Source organism: Anopheles funestus, chromosome X, assembly GCF_943734845.2.
Source record: "Anopheles funestus chromosome X, idAnoFuneDA-416_04, whole genome shotgun sequence".
Taxonomy (NCBI): Eukaryota; Metazoa; Arthropoda; class Insecta; order Diptera; family Culicidae; genus Anopheles; species Anopheles funestus.
In genome coordinates this window covers 3304137-3330711 of record NC_064597.1, presented here as the reverse complement: position 1 = coordinate 3330711, position 26575 = coordinate 3304137, and the positions used below count along the sequence as shown (strand labels likewise).

At 44.4% G+C, this 26575-nt stretch overlaps 2 protein-coding genes across 5 annotated transcripts; one reads left to right on the top strand and one right to left on the bottom strand.

The window, feature by feature from the left end:
• Nucleotides 1-290: 290 nt before the first annotated feature.
• On the bottom strand, nucleotides 291-14152 carry LOC125763046 (uncharacterized). 4 transcript variants are annotated; one of them, XM_049425822.1, is made up of 5 exons: nucleotides 13897-14152; nucleotides 10100-10400; nucleotides 5446-5544; nucleotides 846-1034; nucleotides 291-747 (listed from the first exon to the last, which is right to left on the bottom strand). In XM_049425822.1, the coding sequence occupies exons 2-5, from the start codon at nucleotides 10262-10264 to the stop codon at nucleotides 547-549; spliced, it is 654 nt and encodes a 217-aa protein (XP_049281779.1). In that variant the 5' UTR covers nucleotides 10265-10400; nucleotides 13897-14152; the 3' UTR covers nucleotides 291-546. The 4 variants fall into 4 exon arrangements, with proteins under 4 accessions (XP_049281779.1, XP_049281769.1, XP_049281758.1 ...); XM_049425812.1 differs by lacking the exon at nucleotides 13897-14152 and adding an exon at nucleotides 11599-11842; XM_049425801.1 differs by lacking the exon at nucleotides 13897-14152 and adding an exon at nucleotides 10606-10796.
• Nucleotides 14153-21898: 7746 nt separating this feature from the next.
• On the top strand, nucleotides 21899-25770 carry LOC125761063 (uncharacterized). The gene is made up of 6 exons (XM_049421861.1): nucleotides 21899-22294; nucleotides 22779-23315; nucleotides 23390-23455; nucleotides 23547-23621; nucleotides 23738-23797; nucleotides 25154-25770. Exons 1-6 carry the CDS (start codon nucleotides 21899-21901, stop codon nucleotides 25466-25468), a joined length of 1449 nt encoding a protein of 482 aa, XP_049277818.1. The 3' UTR covers nucleotides 25469-25770.
• The last annotated feature ends 805 nt before the right edge of the window (nucleotides 25771-26575 follow it).

The following is a 26575-nucleotide window of genomic DNA, read 5'->3' as shown; positions in this document are numbered from 1 at the left end:
TGCGTGCTACTAATTGAATATCTTTCACCTAATTATAACACACAAAAAAACCCGTTCTTAATGGGTCAAGGTAATTTCATTAATTTTACACATCTCGTTAGGTACATTTAAAAAGTAACTTCAGCAGTTGCGCGCTTTAAGAAAGAAAAAAAGCAAAATAAAGCTTTGTAGGTGAATGTTTGTACCGCGCATTGCCTACCTTTAGGCGGATTTCTTTAAAAACTTTCCCTCTGTTTTTTTTCTTTGCGGAACGGAACAATCTGAAGGAAAGAGTTTTGTTGTAACAACGGTTTAATTAACGATTTGCTGGTGTAGATTACCTTTATTACCGCTTATTGCTTATACTTTCCTGTACGTGCGTTAAAACCATATGTAATCGTCCTGAACGTGCTTCTGCTAGTAAGAAGTACGCCGGAAGCAATAATTTTGACCTACCGAATATTTTTAAAGAAACATAAACAAAGCAAAAAACAACACTCCCGCGAGCTTGTTGTGTTGCGTAATAAATAAATAAGTGAGGGTAGGAAACGTAACCGGATGATACGGTTAGATGTCGTTCGTATCGGTCGCACCGGAAAGCAGATCGAGTACGAGCGCTGCGTCGGTCGTTGTACGGGCGGCCCGGGTCGTCGTGGTCGTACGCTGCGTCGTGGTCGTCGTGGTGGTTGTCGGTATCTCGATCGTCAAATGTTTACCGAACAGTGGTTGAAATACCCAGAAAAATTCACCCGCCCGGCGTGCCGTATTCTGGATATTGTGGGGTGGAGAAAAAAAAACAAAACACGATTTTAAGAATTTTCCTCACATTGAGAGCCTGCAAACGTGCTGGAACGGTTCAATTTTACCATGATCAAATCACCGACGCGACCGGAAATATTCGTTACCAGCGTAAACGAGCTGCCGAAAAGCTCGTCCGGCACCTGCAGCGAGACCTTCTGCCGGTCTAGGTCGGGCGTATCGTCCGTCGTCACCGGGATGGGAGCCCTCGTCGGATGGATGGCGTCCTTGACCGCTTGTGCTGACTGTTTGCTAGCCTGCCGGAACACCAGAACAGAATACGAAAACAAATGGGTCGTTAATTTTCTCTTTCAGGAAGTGTTTATAGAAACGATGAAAATTGTCGCCATGGAAATTGATCTTTTAATTTTTTTAAAAACAAACAAATCGCATGCTTCGAACGTGTTAGTGTACTTTTTTTTGGGTTGATTTAAGGCCTAATTATTACATGTAAAAATTTATATACAAAAACGATACGTTAAGGACCATTTCCCACACCCTCCTCCCTTCTTATATCCCTCCCATTCGGTATTGCGGAGCATTCCCGGAGTAAGAAACCAACTCAACTGTGCCCACCATTTTACGGATGATAGAACCCAATTCAGGCAACAAACGAACACACCCAAAAGTGAACAAAACCGTGTACATAAATTTGTGAATAAGATTTGCATTTTATTAATCCATTATTTACACATTGAGAAAATGAGAAATTTATCGTATCGGCGTGACGGTCTACGAGCAAAAAAGGTGCACGAGGTGTAAGTATGAAAATGTTGTCCCTGAACAAATCCGGTATCCTGTGGCAATGATTTTCATTTAATTATTTTTTCTCTAAAAATTTTTTTAATTGTCATTTTTTTTGTTTGCTTTACTAAAATTCCTACCACAACCATTCAATTAAAAAAAACAAAAATAACAAATGCTATCTATTGTTGGACATAAGCGACGAACCTCACGTTTCCCTACTGTGACTCTTTCTATTTTTTTCTCTCACACAACCATTCGCTCATCGAAAGGCGCCGTTGATGGAAAGGAACTGTTGAATGAAGGAACCTACTGTCGCTACTAAAACAAAAATCTTCTTCCGTTGGCACTGTGTGTTTTTTTTTTGTTTTCCTGCGCTCGTGACGTAACGCTGACCAACACAAATTGAAGTAAAGGATGAAAAAAATGGTTTCTCTAAGAAGTGTGTGTGATTTGATGATGAGCTTACTTTAACATAAGAAAAAAAACTGTCTCTACGTTACCGGAAAAACCTCTGTTCTATACTTATGGTCTGCACTGTATGGAAGTTTGCTGTAGTTCCTAACCTCAAACTACATCTAAGTTCCCGTTTTGTTTTTTTTTTCGTTCCTCTTCTCTCTTTCATTTTCTCATTTTCAAACAGCTTTAGCTAGTCAGTTGATTTTGGGAATAACTTTGTCTAACAACCAGGCTATAAAAAACCCCCCAATTAACGAATAATTAAATCAACAAGAAGGTAGAGCGAAAGTGAAAGCATTAGTAAGAAAAGGAAAATATAGCAGAAAAACAATAAAAAAAAGGATAGAAGGAAAGTAATAGAAAAAAAAGACAGCAGAGGAAGAAGGGTACACCGCCCCCCGAGCAGAGGGGGGGGTGCGTTATTAAAGCGATAGAGTTAGATAATAAAATAACGAGGAGTACATAAAAAATGTCCCTTACTAATCCCTCTTATTATTCTTGCGTTTTTCTCTTTCTCTCCCTCTCTCTCTCTCTCTTTAGCTCATTTTGCTAAGCTTCGTGCAGGCTGCTTTCTTACAGAAACGAAACATATTGTACGGTTTCCTCTTGCACTGGGCGATCAAATTAAATAAAAGCATCAATTCCGATATCCTAACGTACGTGTACGTATATGTGTAATGTTTATGCATGTGTGGGTGACCAAGAATGAGTGTATGTGAGTGTCTTGCAGGGAGCGTTTTTTCGTGAGGTTTTTGCTTCCCTTTTTGTTTTTGAATGAGCTTTTCGGGGAGGAGCAAACTTAAGGGGTTGTTTAGCCAACCCTTCCTCACGAAAAAAAAACCCACCCCCCCGCTCGGTGCTGCTATTTTTTGGGCCTGCTTTGCCTTCCTACTCATCATCGTCATGATCGCCGAGCGAAACCGTGTTCGAGCCGCCGTGCTGCGAACCGGACGAGCCGGACAGGATCGGTCCGGAAAGCTTCAGCAGCGAGGAGACAATGTTACCGAGCTGGGGTGCACCGCCGCCACCACCGTTGCCATGATGGTCGTCATCGCCGCTATGGCCACCGGACGAACCGCCCAGGAAGCTGCCGCTCAGCGAACCGATCTTGGACGTGATGAACTGCACCTTCGGCGTGATGACGGACGAGATGAGCGACTGGAAGTCTGGCACCGGCTTTGGCGGTTCGATGTGATGCTGCTTGTTCTTCTCAATGTTCGCATGGTCCAGCTTGTCGATGAAGCGCGTCTTTGCGTCAATGAACGAGTTGATTTTCTGCGCGCGACGTACGAGCATTTTGGTTTTTGATTGAGGATTTGGCGACACAACACGCGGCGGATGGGCGTACACATGAATCGAGCGGGTGGAAGAAGTAGGGGGAAGGGTGGGAGATATGCTATTAGTTTCAGTAACCGGAGGGTGGACGGTTGACGCTGGTCAAACTATGTCACCACTTAAGATTTATCACAGAACATGACAGACACGGTATCGTGTAGTTGTTGGTAGAATTCGATAAAAAAGGAGAGAGAGAAAGAGAGAGAGAGAGAGAGAGAGAGAGAGAGAAAGGGAAAGAAAAGGAGAGGAAAGGAAGGGGAGGGGGATAGAAGATCTCTTCCATAGTAGAAGGTAATCAATGATGACTCATAAACACAAAGCTGTCAAAGTTGTCAAACAAGTCTCTCTATCGATCAGGACATAAATCTACAAACAAACTAATGATACAGTGCCTTTCATGTCTGAAACCTCGTTTTAGAGTAGGTGCACACCATACAAAGCCTAAAAGGAGCTAGCGTGCAAAATTCCCAAAAAAAAGGAAATAGATTAAATATGTAAATATCCTACCACCGAGGCAATGGTTGATGGAATGAGAGGGAGTTTGGAAAGGGGGAGTTTTAAAACCTAAATTCAACCTAAATGCGTTTGCTTGCACATTTGCATCCTACGTATTTTTAGCAGCTGTTTTTTTGTCCCCTATCTTTACGTTCCAAATGTAGATGAACTTGAAATTTGAAAGCTTCGTCTCTAATCTCAACAAGGCCTATTTAGCATGAAGCATGAACTTCTACCAGCTGATGAAAAATGGCTTTTAAATTGCGGTTTCTAAGCTAGGGTCAACTGCTTTCGTCCTGGCCCAGTTTGTCTGGGCCGAAAACAAATGCAAACAAATCGACGAACAAAAAAAATCCTAACGACCTTCACCGAAAATACAACGGGAGCTTACTGACCGACTGAAACAGTTTCCAGCGGCTGTCGAACGGAGCGCCGGCTCAAGGTGTTTTCGTTTTTTTTTTTTTTTTGTTGGTTTGCTGGATCCAAATGGAGATGAAAGCGTGGTTGCCTTTCGTCAGTGTGACCAAATAAATAGCTTGACAAATCCATTAGCTGCGCGAACGTTCACAAGAAATCCGACACCTCAATGACTAATTTTTGGGTGTTACGATGGGGCCGAAGTGATTTAACAAAAAAAGAGCAAAAAAATGCTTGTTTTTTCTTGTTTCGTTATGAAGATTAAGCTTTTTTCTTTGCTTTAAGTTTTTTTCATTCTCTCTTTCTCTCCCACTTTCGGCCGTACTGATACTTTCCTTGTGCATACGAATTGTGGCGGGGTTCGTCGCTTGAAGTCTTTTGTACCAAAAAGCGCTTGTTAAGGTGTGCAAACGAAACGGCAGTTGGCAAACGTCACACTGAAGGTCGCAATACGCAACCGTGCGTACGGTATGGTGAAATAGAAAGCAAAAAAAAAAATAAGAGCCTCACACATGCACAGGCGCGTGCACTAAGTGAGCGATGCAATAAAGAAATAGAGCGGTTCTAGCGGTTGCATTAGACGAAGAAAAAAAAACTTAAAACCTGTTAAACCACCTCTTTCGGGGGGAGGAATCGGAAAAATGGGGAGTCTTGGTGGAGAAGGCGATGGGGGGAGTGGGCGAAGGGATGAGTTAGGGTGTAAATAGGGGTGGTTGAGAAGGAAAGGGAGCAACTGGGGCTGGCAGGATCTGGTCAAACTGGAATGCAGACCGGGTGGCAAGAGGCGAAAGCTTTCCTGCACCTCAGTCACTTGCGCTTTCCGTACACGCAGACTGACCGCTTGAAGGCCAGCTCGTGCAAAATCAAAATGGCTTCCAACTGTTTTACTTTCAGCCCTGCGAGTTTTTACACGCTATGAGGACGGTTATGTTAGTGGGTCGCTTACAGGAAGTGTTGCCGTACTGGTGGGTGCCGTGGTAGGAAATGTTAACTATTGTTGCGTGTCACAATTTACAGTGAAATAAACACACCTGATAAGTGTTTTTAAAGGCACTCAATCCACCAAATGATGCAGGAATTACGGTTAGTAATGCACCCTCCAAAAAAGCAATTAATTCAGCTCATAAAGCCGTTGTACCGTTTGAGAATGGTTGTAACCATGTTAGTCTATTAAAAAAAAGGATGTGTGTGTGTGCGTGTGTGTATGTGTTTACTCACTCCAAACACGAATCCTAGGATGGCATTCTTGGTTTCGTACTTCGGGTCGGGAACTTTGCGTTTGTCACGGTCAAGGTCGTCGCCGATGGCTACCGCATCCTGTATTGGAGAAATCGAGGGAAAAGGAAAGCAAAAAAAAAGAAAGAAAAAAACGGAAAAACGTAACAGGAAAAGGAGAAGAAAAATAGTAATTTGAAGAAATCGAGGATAAAATATAAAAGCTTAAAAAAAAGCAATAAAAATATTGTTTCACATCACCGCGTGTAAGAAGAGGTTTACTAAGCAAAAAAAAAAAACACTAAGGTGGAACAGTTTCGTACGTCATCGGGCGTAAAAAGTAACCAAGCTCGAAACAAACGTAATAGCTATCGGCACTAAAGGAAGCAATAACAAAAACAAACCTCCTTCCCACCCCGCCTATCCTAACAGCAAGCAAACGCAAGCCTTAAAACGTGTACGAAGTGTGTAGAAATAAAAAAGTGAGTCGGAAATAGCGCGTAAAGTGTGTCCGCATGTGGTCAAGTGTGTGTGCAACAAAAGCGAACTAAAACCACGTAACGGTGCGGTACGGCACCGGCAGTGAAAGTGAGGGATGCAACTCTCACCCCGCCGCCGATGCTGAACGGTGAGTGAGAGTTAAAGCGCATTACCAATTAGGTCAGCCGTGGACAACACAGATAGTGGCCCCGAACCCGAACCGAGGATGGAAAGCGCAGTGCGAGAAAGTGTGAAGAAGGATAAGCGAAAGAGAAAGAAAGAGAAATTGATGATAAAAGACCCCCCTGGGGGGAAGGAGGGTGGGGGTGGGGGGTTGGATTGAATGGAGCAGCATTGGAAAAGCACGTGGAAGCGCGAACCAGCTGTTCGGAAAGTAGGCGAAGAAGATCCACACGCACATTACGGCATCGCGATGGATTTGGGGCACCCGTTACTCGGCATTTGCGTTACGTCAGGTTAGCTGAAACCGCGCGCGCCCTCCCGCTTCTCTCTTCGTAGCCCTCCCTCCCCCTAAACATACTTGTTTGTGTGTGTGTATGTAAATCGGTTGGAATTTTATTCGCTCTGCAAAAACCTGTTTTGAGTTTTGCTTCTTCTGCAGCGGTGGTAAAGGCAGAAGCCGATGAGATAATTTGAAATATTCGTTACACGGCGTTAGTTTGGAAGAGAGGCAACAAAAAAAGCATTTTTCATACCCCGTTGATACGATCATTTAGGGGTTGTGTTAGGGTTTTCATTTAACCAACTTCGGAAGTTACTGATTCGCGGTGATTTAATCAGTTTTTTTCTCTTTCTCTCTCTCTCCCTCTCTCTCTCTTTCACTTGTTGCGCATCAAATTAACACGCTTGTTCGGCTAGTAGTTTCGGAAGAGTTTCGGGACTCCAAGTGAAGTGGGAAAAGCCAAGCGCGATTGTCGTCGCGGTTCGCTGAGCGCAGCGTTACATGCACCCGTTACGGTGAGTGTGTGTGGTCAGCCGCTTACGCCGTGTCCTTTTACATCACTTCTCGGGTAGTGCAACTGGGTAAAACAACCGAGCAACAACGTAGGAAGTAACTAAGAAATTGAGGAGGGTAAAACGATTTTTTCGATGGTATTAAGTACGTTAAGGTACTTGGAACAGTACACGGGCAAACAGATTTTTAAGCAAACCTCTGCTCCATTAAACAGGAAGGCAAGGCTTCACTATGTGTGTGTGTGCGGATAGCTCTTCAGCCTGTCATCGAAAAATATTTGTATTAGGCAACACATTAAGCCGCTTGTGTAAGGGGGTCAGCATCGGCCACACTTCACAGCATCAAAACGGTGGACAGCAATAAATAAAGAAATAAAAGCGACAAGACAGAAAGCGATTAAAGTCCTCCAATCAAATAGGTTTGCGCATCGGGATTGAAGAGCTAACCGACACGGAAGATGTAACCCAGACGGCGGCACACGGGGTTGTTTTTTTATTTTTAAATTACGCAAAGCTCTGTAGACAGTTCATTGGCCCGACCTGAATTTGGAACCTGTTGTGACCTTCAACTTACGCGATGAAGCGAAATTTTCAATCATCCTGTGTAATCTTTCAACTGGGCCATATAAACCCAACTGCCCGAATAAGTGTCTCCCCAAAATACAGTAACGTCAAAAAAAACGAGCAGCCCCTTACGTTATGCAATGTAGTGCGCTTGTAACGCGTGAACGAATTATGTCGTTACGGTTTTTTGTGCGCCTTCCAATTTTACTTTCGGGTGCACTTTTTCAGGGTTAACTTTCGGCACTTATTAAAGACGTTGTGTGCACAACACAACAGGGAGAGGAAAGAAAACAACAAAAAAATAAAAGCGGGGAAGCTGTAATTTTGTGTGTTTTAATCAATCCGATCTTGCTACTTCGAAAATGGTGTTTTCAAGTGTTGCGAGTCGGTCATTAAGCAAAGCGTCCCGTTTCACTTGTAACTTTACCACCCCCCTCCCCCCCCCCTCCCTTTTTCACCCCTTTACCCTTTCTTCCTCGATTCTCCCTTCTCTCCTCGCACTGCGCCGCAGCATCACGCCCAAAGGAGAATGGAGTTTTCCTTTCCAGCCTTTTCCTTTTGTCTCTTTCCCTCCCGCTCTTTCACGCTCCTTCACACTCACACACACATACTTAGCAATCGTTAGGCGTTATGCAGACTTCTCCATTGCATGTGAGTGTTTTTTTAAATTCGAATCGAACCAAGGGGTTTTGCAAATTAACTGGACAATTTGTTCGCTTGTGTGCATTGAAGAAAGAGAGACGGAAAAGTGCCTCTTAAAAGACAAAAACCAGGCGTTGACCGCAAGTGGCATTACTTGAACAATATTCTGATTAATGTGTCGCTTTTTTGTTGTCTGTGTATGCCTTTGAAGCCACCCGAAGTGACCTCAGGAGGTGTATGTGGACGAAATAATCGGTTTCCACCACCATGGTCCTTCTGCAATTCAAACATCTCGCCCAACTTGCTGCACTGAATGTGCAAGGCTTGGGTGTTTTGCTGTTATTTTTTTTGTTCGTTTGCTTCACAACTTGATACAACGCCTAAGAACGACTCCTCGCGCTCTTGTACGGTGAATGTACGCTTGAGGAGGTGAGCGGGTTTTTTGCGAGAAGGAGCAAGAAGGTGGGCGGGGGGAAGGGGGGGGGGGAGAGGGAGGTCTAGTTACTGAGAAAGAAATCGAGATCGAAACATTAAGCGAAAGGCGTGGACGAAAAGCGAAACTGAACAGTAAATAAAACCAAAAACAAAACAAAAAAACCAGACCAGACGACGAACCTCACCGGACCGTTCTAGTTTCGTACACATAAACACCTCGTGTGCATAGGGAAAGAAACTGGACGGAAAGGGCGGTACGATATGCAAAAAAAAAAAAAACGCAAATGAAGTAGCTGAAATTGTATATCGCAGCAAGGCAAGGCAAAAGCAAATCACCGATTGCTACACATTCGCCAGTGTGGCAGCAATAAAAGAAAAAAAAAGCCTAGAAGGACTCCGACCTTTATGGCACGGGTAATGTGTAACAGCGGGTGGGAATTTCAACACGTTGTGCTGTTGTGCGTGCGAGCAGCAAGAGATGTAAACGGAAGCACCTTTACAAGCGCTGTGTAATTGATCCGTATTGCAAAAACAAAAAAAAATCAATTTGCGTGGACTCATCTTTACATTCTGGTACGACTGCTCATAGACGAAATTCTGTACCAATCACTGGAGCCACAGGTGAGTGGCTTCGGCAAACCTTATTACCCTACAAAATTTGCCCTCAAAGCACAGCTCGTGCTCGTGTGTGGCGACGAGCGTTGGGAGTTCGGTATAAGAAAATAAAGGAAACCGGTTCCAATCTGGCCCGAAAACGGTACCTGAAGCAGCCAACGTTCAACATCGGCTACGATGGAGACGCAGTAAATACTACGGGGGAAAAAAAAAATCTATATATCTTGAAAGCTCTCGAGCACTAAGACACGAACCCCGAGATTAGGCAACAGACGTTTGGAGAATTTATCGCCCAATAACGTTTGTCCCACTTCGGGTTGCGGCTTTACGTTAGGATAGGTTATGGATATGTTGTTTTTTTTTTGAGAAGGTTTTGCAAAAAAAAACAAAAAAAAGAAATAAAAAAATTCTTTTTAAGAATGACACCCAAGAAACACGGTATTGCCTGACATTGAGTTTGGCTCGATGATTGGGGCGATGGGCGTGAGAAAACCTCCAAACAGTTCGGAAGAAGGTCTGCGGTATGCGATCGGCATAAACAATGAGGGCAATTAGGCCTCGGCTACATGCTACCGGGAAACCTTCACGCGTGATCTTCACCCTGGCTGGCTGGGTGTGGTGCCCGATAAGCGAGATGATGCGTAACACTGGACGCAAACATCACCTTCGCCCGTCACCGCAACCTCTAAACGTCAACACAAATATGCACACACATACAAAAACACGCACACGCACACACATATGTACACTTTATCAAACAGAGTCTACAGGTTCGTCAAATTACACTCGTTGAAGTCACCGTGTACCCTACTGGCAAAATTTGATTGTACACCAGTTTCAGACTTCCTTCACGGGAATACTTGATGTGTGTGCGTGTGTGTGCGTGTGTCGTTGCGGGCTTTTGTTGTTGTTGTTGTTGCTTATAATAACGCTTTTTTGCACTAACCTGGGACGTGAGCGGGTTGACGGCGGATTCGGCATCCGCGATGATAACGGCTTCGGGTTCGTCGCCTCGCTTGACGCGCACGTTCGGTGCAGCGAACGCAACACCGGCGCATAAGGCGAGTGTGGCGATCGTCACCACACTACTCCAGCTGTGGAACGGCTTCATCGCTGCTGCTGCTGCTGCTGTTACCCGTTCGAAAGGAAGGGAAAGGATGAGAACCGTTTGCAAACGGTGTTTTTCGGCGGCGGTGTGTGGTGATTGATTGAAGATTCTAGGCGGCAGCAATGCGAGGAAGCTGGATCTGATGCGATTATGCATGAAGTTTGTACCGCACATGGAAGAGATGGTAGAGAAGAATGAAATATTAGTTTTGCTTTTTTTGTTACAATCAAAAATTTGTTTTTTTTTTTTTTGGAAAAAGGATTTAGTCTTGTAGCTTAGAAAATTTAGGAAAAAAAATCCCCTACAAGGAGGACGAAAAAAAATTGCGAGACCCTGGTGTTTACCCTGGTGTGGCTTGGTTTGCTGTTGCGATTGCTGTTGGGGCTGGGCCGGTGTCTGCGACGCTCTACACTGCGCAGATGCAAGTGACTCTAACAGCTCCAAACACACAAATGATCACCGTTCGATCGGGTGGCTGGTGTTTTGCTCGCCTTGTTCGGGTGCCCCCAAGAAGCCCACGCCACGCCACGTGATGAACGTGCCTCGGCGCCAAACACATACACTCTCTCTCTCTCTCACTCGGTCCCTGTCGGGTGTGTGCTCTCTCTCTCTCTCTCCCTCCCTTTCCTGTGCTGGTGTTTGGTGAGTGACTCTTTCCCGTTCGCTCGCGGGTTGGGCCCGAAGTCTGCCACCATATGCCGAAAGACCTTCACCATCAACGACCATCAAGCCACCAAACCATCACCATCATCGGCCGTGGGGTGGGAGTCGACGCGAAGCCACCAATTTTGATTCTGGTGTGTGGCCGCTCAATGATTAAAATAAGAAAAAAAACTATCTACCGCTACCCCCCCTCCCCCTCACGCCTCTCTCCTCCTACCCCCTCCCCCCCCCGGGGGGGTACAAATCCGTACCTCGGTTTGAGTACGGTTCGACTTCATATTTCCCCTCCGTACGAGGAGTTGTATCGGTTTTTTTTTTTTGTTGAGAGGTGTTTGAGAGAAGGTGGTACGTCTTGGCACGATATCGCTTTTCCGACCATCAATCGGGACGGAAAAACTAGCACCGCGTAGGCTCCCTTCCCTAGCGCGGACGCGTACGAACCGTACCACGATCGATCGGGTTATTTGATGGAATTTCACCACCAAATTCACCACACCATTACATCCTTATGGTGGGGATGAGGAGAGCGGGAGGTGAATGGTTGGTAGGAGGAGGAGGAGGAGGAGGAGAAGAAGATAAAAGCAGGCAGATCGAATCTGTCTACTATCTCCGGTATATCTCGTAATATATCTACACACTTAGCTTATACAGCTTATTAAGCCTACTAAACTTACCCTTAAGTAGCTACTGCATGCGAAAGCGAATATATTTCCAGGACACTTGATCTTTTTTCCTACCAATCGCCAGAACGTTCTTTACGCTTAGTGTCGGCTAGTCGGCCAAATAAAGCTTAATGCCGATTCGAGCAAACCTGATCCGTGTGTTGGACGCTGGCGCCGTACAGTGGTAAATGATTGCCTTACTAAAGTGGACGCCCGTATTTCTACTCTTTCGATGCCGGCTTTCCGTGCTCAGGAGCTGCTAGTTTAGTAGCAGCACACACACACATGCACATATACCGACCGTACCTTCCAGCAGAACCACTTGTCCTGCCCGCGACAGAAACCCCGTTTTTAGCTTTAGCCAGCCCTACTGCGTGTGTACCCATCTCTCTGCGGATTGCATCTCGATGCCGCGATGAAGAAGGCAACACAAAAAAAAAACGTTTGAAGGGCAACAGGCAAAAGTAAAGGGATGTGGGAAGAAGGCGGGTACGGAGGGGGTGGTTAGCCAAAAACCTAACTCACCCTAACAACAAAATGTAAAGACGCCATCAAATCGATCGATGAGGAATGAGACGCTTGTGTGTAATGGTACAAGGGGCGATTTCACGTGAAACTGTACGACGCCGAAACAAGCAGATGGGAAAGCGATTAGGCAAAAAAGGATTGGAAGAATCTAGCAAGATGTGTGTGGTTGTGATGAGCATTGAATTGGAGGCATTCAAGTGGGTGAAAATTGATCTTATGAGGGGGTTGATTTATTTAATTAATTACACCATTTTGTTAATAGTCGATTTATTATGAGATCCCGTAAGTAGGACAATTATTCCGTGCTGTTCTTTTGTTGATTTGGTCCAAACAAATGCAGGATCTAACCTGGTTTCCATCTATCAGCATTTGTTGTCGCACGATTAGTTGCGCCGAGGACGCCGCGCAACATTTGGTGTGACACATAACCCGGCGGCGTTGCGTGATCATCTTGGTGACATCAGAGGTTCGGTCTATCGGGCCGTATCGACCAAAAATTGACCGACAAACCGCAACAACAAAAAAAACCTGCGCCACCAGCAAAAGGAAGCGGAACTAGTGCGGGAGAAGTATCCCACCACGAAAAGTTCAACCCCTGACGTGACGTAACTGCCTAAACACTAACTCCCCGGGTTGGGGAGAAAAGGGTGAGCTGCGGCAACGGGGAGGGGGGGGGATGAAATCAACGACATTGTCATCCCGTTGGGTAGCGATGGCAAATTGCCGTTGCCTTTTTGATGACAAAACCACAACAAAAGCGCAACGAAACGAGCGCGACGCCACCGATCGCGTCACGAACATTTTACTAGCACGCTGGATGCTGCCGTTTCGTTGGTGGATATATTCATGGATTTGTAAAATGGCGTTGCAACACCACTTGATACTTGACTGATCCAGAGTTTTACTTTTATGTTTTTGGTTTATTTTACTATTTTTTTTAAATTTTTTGGTTGTTTTTTTTAGTATCCATATGAAGAATATTACCTTGAAGTTTTTGGGGTAGATTTTCCCAAGTACGGGTACCGCAACCTTCTACAGCGAAAACGGGTCACAAAGTGAAAGGAAATCTCCAGCACAGCGTGGTGGAAAATAAAACACAATCGAGTGAAATTGGCTCAGGGAGACAGGGAGCGTGTGAGAGACTGAACGAAAGATTGCAAAAAAAAAATAAGGAGCATAAGCGACGAACCCTCTATTAAGGAGATTTTGTTGTTGTTAAGGAGAATTCGATTTCTTTTTCGAAGCCAGTATGACGAAGACCTTGAAGAATGGGAAGGTAGTTATGTTTTCTTCCCTAGTATGCGTCTCAAGGAGTAGCTTTTGAGGTTGAAGATCCTTACACAAGCGACCGCGTAACGTTCGCCCGTTGTGCGGAAACAACATGCTTGATAAAATGACCGTTTAGCTCTTACAGCATTTGGAAGCGCAGCACTAAAGTTTAACCATTTTTCAGTTTTCAATCACTTCACCCCTTTTTTCCCACACGCCAGTCTCCACAGCACTGCAATGGCGCAGAAGGTGTGAAAAATTTGTGCGTTACGTTAGCTACCGTTAGAGTGTAAGGAAGGATCCGTTTTATCAACACCCTTGCCATCCTCTCGCTTCCCGGAACCTTGTTCATACCTTGTGTTTTGCTTTTTTGCTTTTGCAATATTTTTGTAAAGTTTCTTCTTTGTTTGCTACCCTCATTTCTCAGCGTTTGGAAGTGTTTTCAGTATGTAAGACTAAGAGCCGTAACCTGATTGTTTTTGGACGCCAGAAATTAACTTCAAAATCACTTACCTTATTCGAGCGATTCGCACAAAGGTTTTTGGTTTGCGGGTTGTTTGCTTTAGTTGCTTCCGCGTGCTCAACGTCTGACCGGAAGCGTGTTCGTCACTAACGAAATTGTTTCGCTTCACAAACTTACACACACGCGCGCACACACAGCAAAACTATTAATTTGGATGAGTGTTTTTTGTTTTTAGCTCACACTAGGTTGGTTGGTTTATCGTATATCGATTAAAATTTCGTCAACGGACGCAGTGTTTTTTGTTTTTTGTTTTCCACGGTCGGTAGTAACGGTCGGATGAACGATGTACTGCGGAAGGGGTGGGGTGGTGGAGGGAAGGGTGAACACTAATCGAAAATAGGCGTCTGCGTGAAAAATCGTTCGTAAACTGAAAAAACCTTAGTTGCGCTTAGCTGCAGCACCGTATGTTTTGTGTGTCTGTGTTTTTTTTCCTTCTTCTTCGTCGCTTGTTTTTGGGTGAAATAAACCTTTTTCCAGTGTAATCAAAATGAAAAGATACGAAATAGCACAATGACGAGCGTTGGTAGCGTTTAGCGCATGCTTTTCCCCGTCTCTCTCTCTCTCTCTTTCTCTTTCGTCGGTTTTCTGTAGTCGTTTATTGCAAAATGGGTTTTGATCGTCGTGGTTCCGCGGATCGTAATCTATTTCGCGTGAAGAAGGCCCGCAAAAGCCCGCAAACGTTCGGATTACGTCAAGCTCAAATTCCCGCAGCTTCCCGATTCCCGACAGGCCGCAGGCGACGAACCTCCCCCCCGTTCGTTTTGCGGTGAGGATGCCTGTTACCCCGTTTTGATAGTAGACACCGGGCTTAGAGCTGCATAACAAATTTGCACTGCACACGCGGTAGCCAGCTAACCAAACGGCACAATCCCAGCACGGTACTTGCTGCACTAAGCACACTGTTTCGTGACACAAACGGACACAATGGAAATGGAAAGTGAAACGACGAACGCACGGGATGGATATCAACAAGGCTTTAACAGCTTTAGCAAAAAAAAAATAATAATAATAATATCAAAAACGACCAATGCAACACCGATCACGTCACAGTCCCGGTGGACACTGAAGGTCCGGTCGGGCTAACGTCCGGTATGTTGGCTGGACCGTTTCCATTCCGGAATACTGGCTGGTTGAGCCGCACCAACCAACCAACCAACGATGTCGCCGGATGTCCGTAAATGGTGGTCTCGTTCACACCACCCAACCGGGGTTACACCGTGCCAGAGCGGGAGAGCTACAAGTAAAAGTAGCACGTCTGTAACAAGGTGGATGGGAGAAAGGGACTGGGGGAGGTGATGTGGGAAGTAGCGAGCTATGTGATGCACGTAAAGGTGCGAAGAAAGGCAAACAAGGCTGGTCCATCTTTTGGGTACGAAGGGAGAGAAAGCCGTCACTTTAATAAAAAAAAAGGGACAATCAAGAGGGAGCAAAACCAGACAGGGTTAAAAAGAAAGAGAGAGAGATACAGAAAGGGAAAGACTGTAAGGAGAAAACGGGAAGAGTTAGTTGATATTCAAAAAAAAAATTGAAGGTGCAACAGCAATTGATAGTATCGATATTAGATGGCAATGAAAACGAAGAAAGAGATGAAAATAAAAATCAGATAAAAATTGAAAAATGGATTATAATTAAATTTAAAGTGATGTGTTTCGCTTTTCGACCTGCTTTTTCTTCTTCTTCTTTTTTCTGAACACATACATATTTTCCTTTTTTGTAAGAAGAAAACAAAAACTGATCGAAAATTGATAAAAAAGAGTCAATCTTTAAAGAGCGCTACCCCCGTTGGTGTTCACCCCTCGAGGCGGCCACAAGGCCGTCCCATATGGAGCGAAAAGAGAAAGTAAGCGACGAACCCGCTGAATCATTGGAAACATTCACGCCAAGTACGCAAATCACATTTCCTTCCATTCTACCGACTCAAACTTTTAAGTGAACATTTAAAAATAAAAGCTTTAAAATATAAATTAAATTTTACAAAACGGATACACACCTTATGCGGGGTGGGTCACTCACATTTGATTAGCTCATTTGGTTTGAACCGTAGAAATGATTGGAAAAGGTCTGCAACGAATCAAAAATTGATCGGACCCCTCTACAGCCAAGGTCTATCCGTTACGAACCTTCCAAAAAAAAAAACACGAAACAATCATTGTTGCGCGATTTAAAAAAATACACACACACACGGTTGCGCACGATTGATGAAGTTGTTCAACTTATATTTGTTTTTTTTTTGTTGGAAAAGCTATAAAATTGTAGCAAAAATGGTTTTTTTTCTTTTTAGTAGTAGTTAATCCAAAAAAACTTCTCACGTGTTTCTTCCACAAGATTTTTTTCTCAACAATTAAAAGAAAAAAATCCAATATGGCCGATAAATGCCGTCATACGGAAAAATAAAGAAAGAAACCCCTTCAGCCTGTATGTGATAATAAAATCTTTGATCTTATTTTATCAAGAAACTCACACACACACACATACACACACACACTTCAGAGGCAGTAATTTACATGATCGATCGCATTCTAAAGCCGTTAAAGCGTGTCCGCGTGTGACACCACACGGACACAGAAAGTGAAAGTGAAACTTGGCCGAAGTAAAAACCGTAAAAAAAACGCACCCGATGAAGGGCGTTCACGATAAGCAGAATGGTGTATGGGACTATTTTTTTTTTTGCTTTTTGCGTTTTGCTTCTGCATCTTTTCCCAATGCATTACGTGCTGGGTTGTTGATGAATATGGTTCGTTTATTTTTAAATAATGAAGAGCCTTGTCCTTCGGCAAAAAGGTTCAACTGGAGCACGGGAGGGTTGAGTTCTCATTTTTCTTTGATTTTTTTTCTTCACCTTTTTGGGTTGAGAAGTTTAATAATAATGCACTCAAAGGGAAAATAAATTTGTGCATTATTTCTTAAAAAAAAAAATATTTTATAGAGTTAAGTCCTTACAGCTCTACATCGCAAAACGGAATAAAGAATGTTGTTCGCTCAAGTTCAATGACCGGACCCGAAAATTGCATTTCAAAGGTCGGCAGTGAAGCGCATCGTTTTATAGAGTGATCGTGGTTTCGGGCCGATCGAAGAGTGCAAATGGTGAATGGATTTGCAATGTTTGACGAACATTACAGTGCACGCGCGGTGCAATATGTCACAAGTGGCCCCGGGTACAGGCGGCCGGATGAATGACTGTTGTTTCGCCATGCTTGTTTTCGGGGGTTTTTCGCTTCTTCTGTTTGCATGTTACAACCTTCCAAGACCGAACACTTGCATTTGCATTTGCTTTACATTTTAGTGGAATTTTTGCACGATTTCCTTTTAGACGCTTGTTTGTCGGCCTTTCGCGCTCACTTCACAGCACATGTTGGAGCACCCTTTTCGATACCCTTTACACACGTTCGATTCAGGTTCTTGGGAGGTTTTTGTCGGGTGGACAAACCGAACCGGTTCTAGGCAGGTGAAAGGGGGGGGGGGGGGGGGGGGGGCTCAAGAACAAGTTATTACATTGGTCTGACCCGTCGCGTGATTGTTGGTGTGGGCGCATGGCAACGGAAGAACTGTGACCGTGCATTACGCAACCACCTCGCTCTGGGAAGGGTGACGATGACCTGGTCTGGTGACGACTTTTTTTTGCCTTTACTGTGTTTTTCTTCCCACCCCACCCCTCCGGGGGGTGAGATAAATATACACCACCCGAACCTTAACCTCTACCAGCGCTGCTACCCAAAGCGACCCATACGGATTTGACCCAATTGATGAGCGCGCCCCATTCCAGATGACAGCTGTATTATCCTGTTTGAGCGTTTGTGACGGTTATCATGTTCACCTTTTTTTCTTTCGTCGGTACTGCAACGCAACCGCATCAGGCGTGGCCCGTCAGGTCAGGGCTAGTGAGGGGCTAATCAGCTGTATAGCCGCCGAGACAAGAAAACGGGTTTTCGGGTGGTCGACCCGATACGTGTGTGAGCGTTCGTGTCTGTAAGCCCCAAAGCCCCAAGCAGGGGTCGCAAGTGCGTGTGAAATTATGATATTTTTATACATCGGCAATCCGACCAGCAGCAGCACGGTATAGAAGGTAACCCTCCCAAAAAAACGTTGACGATCTTCGATCACGAATCACGGTTGTGGTCTGTATACACCCATCGTATCATATTTGCCTTACTAATGGATCATTGCATGTGCCATGGTAAATGCATTTGATTAAATAAATGTAATTCAACAAAGAAACGCCATTCAAACACAGCTAACCTCAAAGCTAGAGGTCATATGCAGTTGCACACGGTAAAAACATTCATCAATTCAACACAATGTTAGTCAATGTTATCGTTCAATCAGTAAACGAGCGTAAATTAGCACTTCTGCTATAGGAAAGGGAGAATGAGCTCGAGACTTTATTGACATAGTTTTAAAGATCTTGAAGATTAGTAATAGAAGAAATATGAAATATAATTACATTGGACCGAACTATGTCGGAATCTCGCCGAGATCTAAAGGAAGAGGATGGAATCTCCCGTTTGCTGTTTAACAACCTTTGGAAGGTGTCATGCGAAACGTGGGCTTCGACATCTGGAACTCCAATTTATCGAATTCGCGGAAGACAACGCCATTTTTTTATTTAAAACATTATTTGAGTAAATAGAAACTCATTGCAACCAATTGGCATTAAAATATATCAATTTAATTTTTTTTGCAAAATTTCCCAAAAAAATCATAAGGGGTAAGCCTTATGAAATTTTCGAGTTGAAATTTTTTTGAAATTTTTTTTCCGATTTTTTATTCTTTTTTTAGTTTAAAGCATTATTTGAGTGAAAAGAAACCTATTGCAACAAATTCGCAATAAAATATATCACATTTAAAAATTTTGCTGAACTGCAGAAAAATGAGGAAAATTTTACATTTTCTCAAACAGGGTAAGGAACTTGGTTCCTCGAATAACTTCTGGCACAGACATCTGAGGGCATGGCGGCCCAAGAAGAAAATGTAGCCATTGTTCTCATCTATCGACCACAAGTTAAAGATTGGCGATCCGTTGGATACCGACCGAGTTATAGGCAAAATTTGGTGCAAAAGTGAGGAAAATTTTACATTTTATCAAACAGGGTAAGGAACTTTATTCCTCCAATAACTTCTGACACAGACATCTGAGGGCATGGCGGCCTAAGAAGAAAATGTAGCCATTAATGCCATCTATCGACCACAGGTTAAAGATTGGCGATCCGTTGTATACCGACCGAGTTATAGGCAAAACTTGGTGCAAAAATGAGTCTTGAGAAATTTTTAAATTGTTATAATTTTTCAATTTTTTTCGAATTTTCTATTCATTTTTCAATTTAAAACATTATTTGAGTGAATAGAAACTCATTGCAACCCATTGGCATTAAAATAAATCAATTTCATTTTTTTTGCAAAATTTCCCAAAAAAATCATAAGGGGTAAGCCTTATGAAATTTTCGAGTGAAAATTTTTTTAAAATTTTTTTTCCGATTTTTTATTCTTTTTTTAGTTTAAAGCATTATTTGAGTGAAAAGAAACCTATTGCAACCAATTCGCAATAAAATATATCACATTTAAAAATTTTGCTGAACTGCAGAAAAATGAGGAAAATTTTACATTTTCTCAAACAGGGTAAGGAACTTGGTTCCTCGAATAACTTCTGGCACAGACATCTGAGGGCATGGCGGCCCAAGAAGAAAATGTAGCCATTGTTCTCATCTATCGACCACAAGTTAAAGATTGGCGATCCGTTGGATACCGACCGAGTTAAAGGCAAAATTTGGTGCAAAAGTGAGGAAAATTTTACATTTTATCAAACAGGGTAAGGAACTTTATTCCTCCAATAACTTCTGACACAGACATCTGAGGGCATGGCGGCTTAAGAAGAAAATGTAGCCATTAATGCCATCTATCGACCACAAGTTAAAGATTGGCGATCCGTTGTATACCGACCGAGTTATAGGCAAAACTTGGTGCAAAAATGAGTCTTGTGAAATTTTTAAATTGTTATAATTTTTCAATTTTTTTCGAATTTTCTATTCATTTTTCAATTTAAAACATTATTTGAGTGAATAGAAACTCATTGCAACCCATTGGCATTAAAATAAATCAATTTCATTTTTTTTGCAATATTTCCCAAAAAAATCATAAGGGGTAAGCCTTATGAAATTTTCGAGTTGAAATTTCTTTGAAATTTTTTTTCCGATTTTTTATTCTTTTTTTAGTTTAAAGCATTATTTGAGTGAAAAGAAACCTATTGCAACAAATTCGCAATAAAATATATCACATTTAAAAATTTTGCTGAACTGCAGAAAAATGAGGAAAATTTTACATTTTCTCAAACAGGGTAAGGAACTTGATTCCTCGAATAATTTCTGGCACAGACATCTGAGGACATGGCGGCCCAAGAAGAAAATGTAGCCATTGTTCTCATCTATCGACCACAAGTTAAAGATTGGCGATCCGTTGGATACCGACCGAGTTATAGGCAAAACTTGGTGCAAAAATGAGTCTTGTGAAATTTTTAAATTGTTATAATTTTTCAATTTTTTTCGAATTTTCTATTCATTTTTCAATTTAAAACATTATTTGAATGAATAGAAACTCATTGCAACCCATTGGCATTAAAATAAATCAATTTCATTTTTTTTGCAAAATTTCCCAAAAAAATCATAAGGGGTAAGCCTTATGAAATTTTCGAGTTGAAATATTTTTGAAATTTTTTTTCCGATTTTTTATTCTTTTTTTAGTTTAAAGCATTATTTGAGTGAAAAGAAACCTATTGCAACAAATTCGCAATAAAATATATCACATTTAAAAATTTTGCTGAACTGCAGAAAAATGAGGAAAATTTTACATTTTCTCAAACAGGGTAAGGAACTTGGTTCTTCGAATAACTTCTGGCACAGACATCTGAGGGCATGGCCGTCCAAGAAGAAAATGTAGCCATTGGTGCCATCTATCGACCACAGGTTAAAGATTGGCGATCCGTTTGGTATAGATCGAGTTATAGGCAAAATTTGGTGCAAAAATGAGAAAATTTTTACATTTTCTCAAACAGGGTAAGGAACTTGGTTCCTCGAATAACTTCTGGCACAGAAATCTGAGGGTATGGCCGTCCAAGAAGAAAATGTAGCCATTGATGCCATCTATCGACCACAAGTTAAAGATTGGCGATCCGTTGGATACCGACCGAGTTATAGGCAAAATTAGGTGCAAAAATGAGCCTTAGTAAATTTTAATTTTTTTTATTTTTTTGATTTTTTCATTATTTTCCACTCTTTTTTTTATTTAAATCATTATTTGAGTGAAAAGAAACTCATTGCAACCAATTGGCATTAAATTAAATCAATTTTATTTTTTTTTGCAAAATTTCTCAAAAAAATCATAAGGGGTAAGCCTTACGAAATTTTCGAGTTGAAATTTTTTTGAAAATTTTTTTTCGATTTTATATTATTTATCTTATTTAAAGCATTATTTGAGTGAAAAGAAACCTATTGCAACCAATTGGCATTAAAATATATCAATTTATAAATTTTGCTAAATTTCCCAAAAAAATATAAGGCTATAGGCTTAGGAAATTGTCACATTTGTAGAATTTTTTAAATTTTTTATTATTTTTTATTCTTTTTTTAACGTAAAGCATTATCTTAGTCTTTTACATCTTTCCTACACTCTTGTCGATCGTTTTTTTGCAAAGCAAATAAATTTGCGTGGCTGACGATGCGTATCGCATCGAATGGACACCGAGACTGTTGCAACGCATCAATACCGATACCGATGGATGTCAACGATGTTAGGGCGCAAACCCATCAATTATCCCTGTACGAAAGGTACAGCTCCCGGTCATGTGCCGTTTGTCGCTAAAATTGAAATCGGGAATTGCAGCAACCTCAAAACATTTAACCACAAACAAGGTGGGAGCAAACCGTACAAAAACCCTCGACCATGCCCAGAACGCGCCGTAGTTCTCTGGCCATCGCTTCTGTGATCGATCGTTATCGATAGAAAATGTCATTCGTTGGTAGTATCCTGGCAGTGGTTTTGCTGTTACTGTTTCAGCCAAGCGATGCAGCAGCACATCCATCAACCGACGTCGGTACGGTGCGCTACAATCAACCGTCGGGCAATTCGCAACCGTTGCGTACGCTCGGTACACTGGGCATCCTTTTCGGTGCGATCGAAGCGGAAGCCGCTATTGAGCGTCGGCTCGAACGTTTGCTGCACGAGCTGGGTGAATCACCATCCAGCCAACAGCAGCAACGGGTACGGCGCGCCGTCACCGGAACGTTGCAGCGTGCCGAGATCGCAATGGAGATTCTTGGTACTGGGCTGGATTTGGCCGCTTCCCGCCGACCGGACGCTTCAACGGGAGATTTCAGACGGGTGCTGATCGCCCGCACACAGGTAAGACGCATGCCGCCCGCCCAAAGATGCTAAGGCAGTTTGCGGGATTTGTGGTTTTTTTTAGTGGCTCGAGCTTAACAAAGAAAAAATGTGTTTTTAGTGGAACATACAACGCTCAAATGAAGGTATCGTAATCACCAAACAACCGTACAACCCTGATCGTTAGGTTTATCGATAAAGCGAAACCGCATGATTGGTTTTTGTGCGTGAAAGGTGGCAAGAAATTTCATTCGGAGAATGGGGTTCGTTGCTTAACTCAAGTCGTTGAAGTCTTTTGATTTCTTTTAACGCAAAAACCTCAACAATGAACGTTAGAAGATGCAAAGTGGCTTCGTTAAGGGTTTTTAAGGTGTTGCACATTCCTCTTCCTCCTTTGCCTTCACCACCCTCTCCCCCCCCCCCCCCCCCCCTTCCACTTATACCCCATGCATACACACTACAAAAAATGCGTGTTTTTTTGGTTTGTTTTCGATATCCCCTTCAGGAAATGCTGTCCGGCAAACGTTCCACGGCACGGATCGGCATGAAAGCCCCAAGTAACGATTCATCCGAAGCGTCAGCAGACGTGAAGCGACAGGTCGATCAGCAGGTGAATGTAATGCGCCGTCAGCTTGCATCCCATCTGATGCGTGCCGTACGCAATCTGAACGGTTCCGACGGATTGCAAGCGACGAACCTGGCCACCTCGCTCGGCAGTGAGCTAATACAGCGATTGCTGCTACAAACCCTTCCAAAACCAGTCCGCTTTGAGGAGCTTATTGAAGGTGGGTTAAAGCTACATCTGGAGCGAATCTTACGCAGCCGGCGACAGGATGAAACGGTGCCGGAAACGAACGAAATAGCTGTCTCGGTGGATACCTCGCCCGATGGTTCCGACTCGAAGGAGTCAGAATCGTCCGAGGAGGAGGAAGGCCCGGGGGGTTTGGTGGGACTAATTGCGAGCCTGAGCGGTGGCGATGAAGGATCCGATGTTGGTGCACTGATCGGTTCCCTGTCTGCGGTCGTAACGAACCTTTTCGGGGTATGCATATTTGCTTTTGTTTTCTTTTGTTCAATCCAGACTTTATATTCGTTTTTTATTCCCTTTCCTACTAGCCGGGAGGTTTGGATGTACCGGGGTTGCTTGGAACGGGCACCTCCCTGATTGCTGGATTGCTCGGTGTAAGTTGATAATGGAGTTTTTGTTTTTCAACAACAACTTATCAGCACGATCGTATCGATTTGTTTTTTCCTTGCTTCTCCCATACTGCAGGGCGATGACAATTTCGGCAAAGTGCTGGGCAGTTACGTCGGTATCGCGATCGAGGGCCTTTCCGGTGGTGGTGCGGTATGTAATTTTGCTGCTTCCATCACGTTTGCTTACCAATCTGATACACACATTTTGTTTTTTTTTATTTCATTTCATTTTGTTACTCTCGAACAATATCTAAACATGCGAGCCAGGACATGAACGGTGCATTCTTTGGAAACTTCCTCGGTGCACTTATCGCTGCACTCAGCTCGGTAAGTATCATCTTCCATCTTCCATACACCTTTCCATACACCTTCCCCCACCAAACAACGCCGAGAAATCGTAAACCGCTCGTAAATCGCGTGGCTAAGTTCTACCGTCGCCCATCTTCAACGAAAATGCCATCCGATAGGTTGACCGATGATTGAGCAATGTTGTACACCTGTTCCTCAAATCTGACATTTTGTGCTGCACAACACATTGTTGCGATCGAATTGGTATCGCATACCTCCCACCCCCCCTCCCGGCTCCTGCTTTGATCTGATGGGGGAGGTTACGCATCAGGTCCACATCGTTTACGGTTGCTTCTTGAACGTCAGGAAAGGTCGTCCCGTGTGGTCGGTATGCCGGGGGGAGGGGGGAGGGGGTGGATGGGTCATACGGTAATGAGGCACTCGCGACTTCTTAACCCATTCTCCTTTTCCATCTTTCCCCAAAACCCCTTCTCTCAGGGGGATGGGGGGGGGGGGGGGAGGTGAGGGGGAGGAAGGGTACCAGATCATTGCATATGGTGTTGCATCGCATATACACCGCAACTCTGGGGGGAGGGGGGGACTAAACGCAATGCAAAACGGGCCACGGAATGACACGCTCCATCACCGATGCGTCGTTAGATCGTACATCAGCCCGTGCGGAGCACTTGTTGCAGTTGTTGTTTTACAACTGGCGACAAGCGGGGGGAAGCGGGTCCCGCAAAAAAAAAAAAACTTTACAACCAACCTGCGACTCCTCGCAACACACACACACACCTTGGCCGCCCATTTCGCATCACACGGAAGACAAATGCATATTATTTACGATTAAATTATGAAACTGCAGCAATCAGGGGGTGTTGTTTTGCTTGTGTTGGCGCAGATCGCAATGAGGGTGAGGGAGGGGTTGGGGGGGGGGGGAAGGGTTGTCTGTTTGGTCCCGGTGGTCATAGGCCAGTAATGATGAACAATGAGTGCGTTTCTGTTTGTTGACGATGGATGGACGGGGTACGGGGGTTTTTGCTTAATGGTCGCTTTTGCCAGGTACATGATCACCAATCCAATTGACCATTTTTCGTGCTGTGAGAGTGAGCTTAATTACAACTAGCGGGGAACAAAAAATAGGGGTAGCTGGGTAAAACGACTAACATGAGCGTTGTGTCAGATTCATCTATTCACACACACACGCACACCTCAAATTCCCTTCACCGCGTTTGTGACGCGGGAGTTAATGACACGTTCGCTAATCCCGTTCGCCCTCTATTAAAGACTAGCTGATTGAGATTTATGCAACTGTCAAACACTGCAAAACACTTTCTAATAGCTTTTCCCCTCTCGCCGGGTTTTTATTTTTCGGTTTTTTTTTGGCAAATTCAGGATCCGGAGGATGACAATCTGCCCCTGAAACCGAAGCTGTTCGTGGAGAACTTTTTCACCGGGCTGGAGGAAGCGAAGCGTAAGGCCGATCCGAACAGTGATGCGGAGCAGTGTTGCCAGCATAAGGGCGGTTCGGATCTGTTTGCGTTCATCGGTAATATTGTGTCGTCGGTTGTCGGTGGCATTACCAGTCTGGTGCTGAACGCATCCCTCGGTTCGTCCGGCGGTTCATCGCAGGGGTCAGCCGATGCGTTCGGTGCATCGTCTGCCGGGAGCAGTGGATCATCGGGCGATCATCCTCATCCGGCTATGTAAGATCCATTACGGTCGTCACGTCACGTGGTCTGTAGATGCAGGAAAGTGAAAGTCAAGGGTATGAGTCGGTTTTGCTGGAATGGAAAGGCTTATAAGAGTTTGCTCGCTGCAGGATGATTGCAAACTCATGACACTATTCGCTTAGAAGTGATTGGAAGTGGCGTTAAGAGGACGTAGGTTTTATGTATATAACAAAGCGCACTTTAGTACAATGTTTTTGAGTGTAGGAATGCAAGTAGTAACGATTGTTTTGACACATATTAAAGTTCATTTTTAACGAGAAGTATTTCCCTTAAAGTATTTTTTTGCGGCCTGGTGGTGCATGTGATAAATGGCACCCGTCCACACTAGTGATGGGTTCTCGGAATTGCACCCACGGCTCCGAACCGCTTCCGAGCATAGCAACTACGGCTCCGATTCCGGCTAGGTTAAAACCACGATTTCGCCTGGAGCCGTCCGGAGCCGCTAGTCGGCAGCCGTCGGAATTGTCGGAACCGTCAGGACGGCTCCGGACGGCTCCGACAGCTCCGAAGGTTCCGGACGGCTCCGGCTACCGACTAGCGGCGCCGGACGGCTCCGGACGACTCTGGACTGCTCCGGACGGCTCCGACTACTCCGACTACTCCGAAGGCTCCGGACGGCTCCGGACGGCTCCGACGGCTCCGACGGCTCCGACGGCTCCGACGGCTCCGACGGCTCCGGACGGCTCCGACTACTCCGGATGGTTCCGGCTGCCGACTAGCGGCTCCGACGGCTCCGACGGCTCCGACGGCTCCGACGGCTCCGACGGCTCCGGACGGCTCCGACTACTCCGGATGGTTCCGGCTGCCGACTAGCGGCTCCGACGGCTCCGGACGGCTCCGACGGCTCCGGACGGCTCCGGACTGCTCCGGACGGTTCCGACGGCTCCGACTACTCTGACTGCTCCGGACAGCTCCGACGGCTCCGGACTGCTCCGGAAGGCTCCGATGGCTCCGGACGGCTCCGACAGCTCCGGACGGCTCCGACGGCTCCGGACGGCTCCGACGGCTCCGGACGGCTACGACTACTCCGGATGGTTCCGGCTGCCGACTAGCGGCTCCGATGGCTCCGGACGGCTCCGGCTGC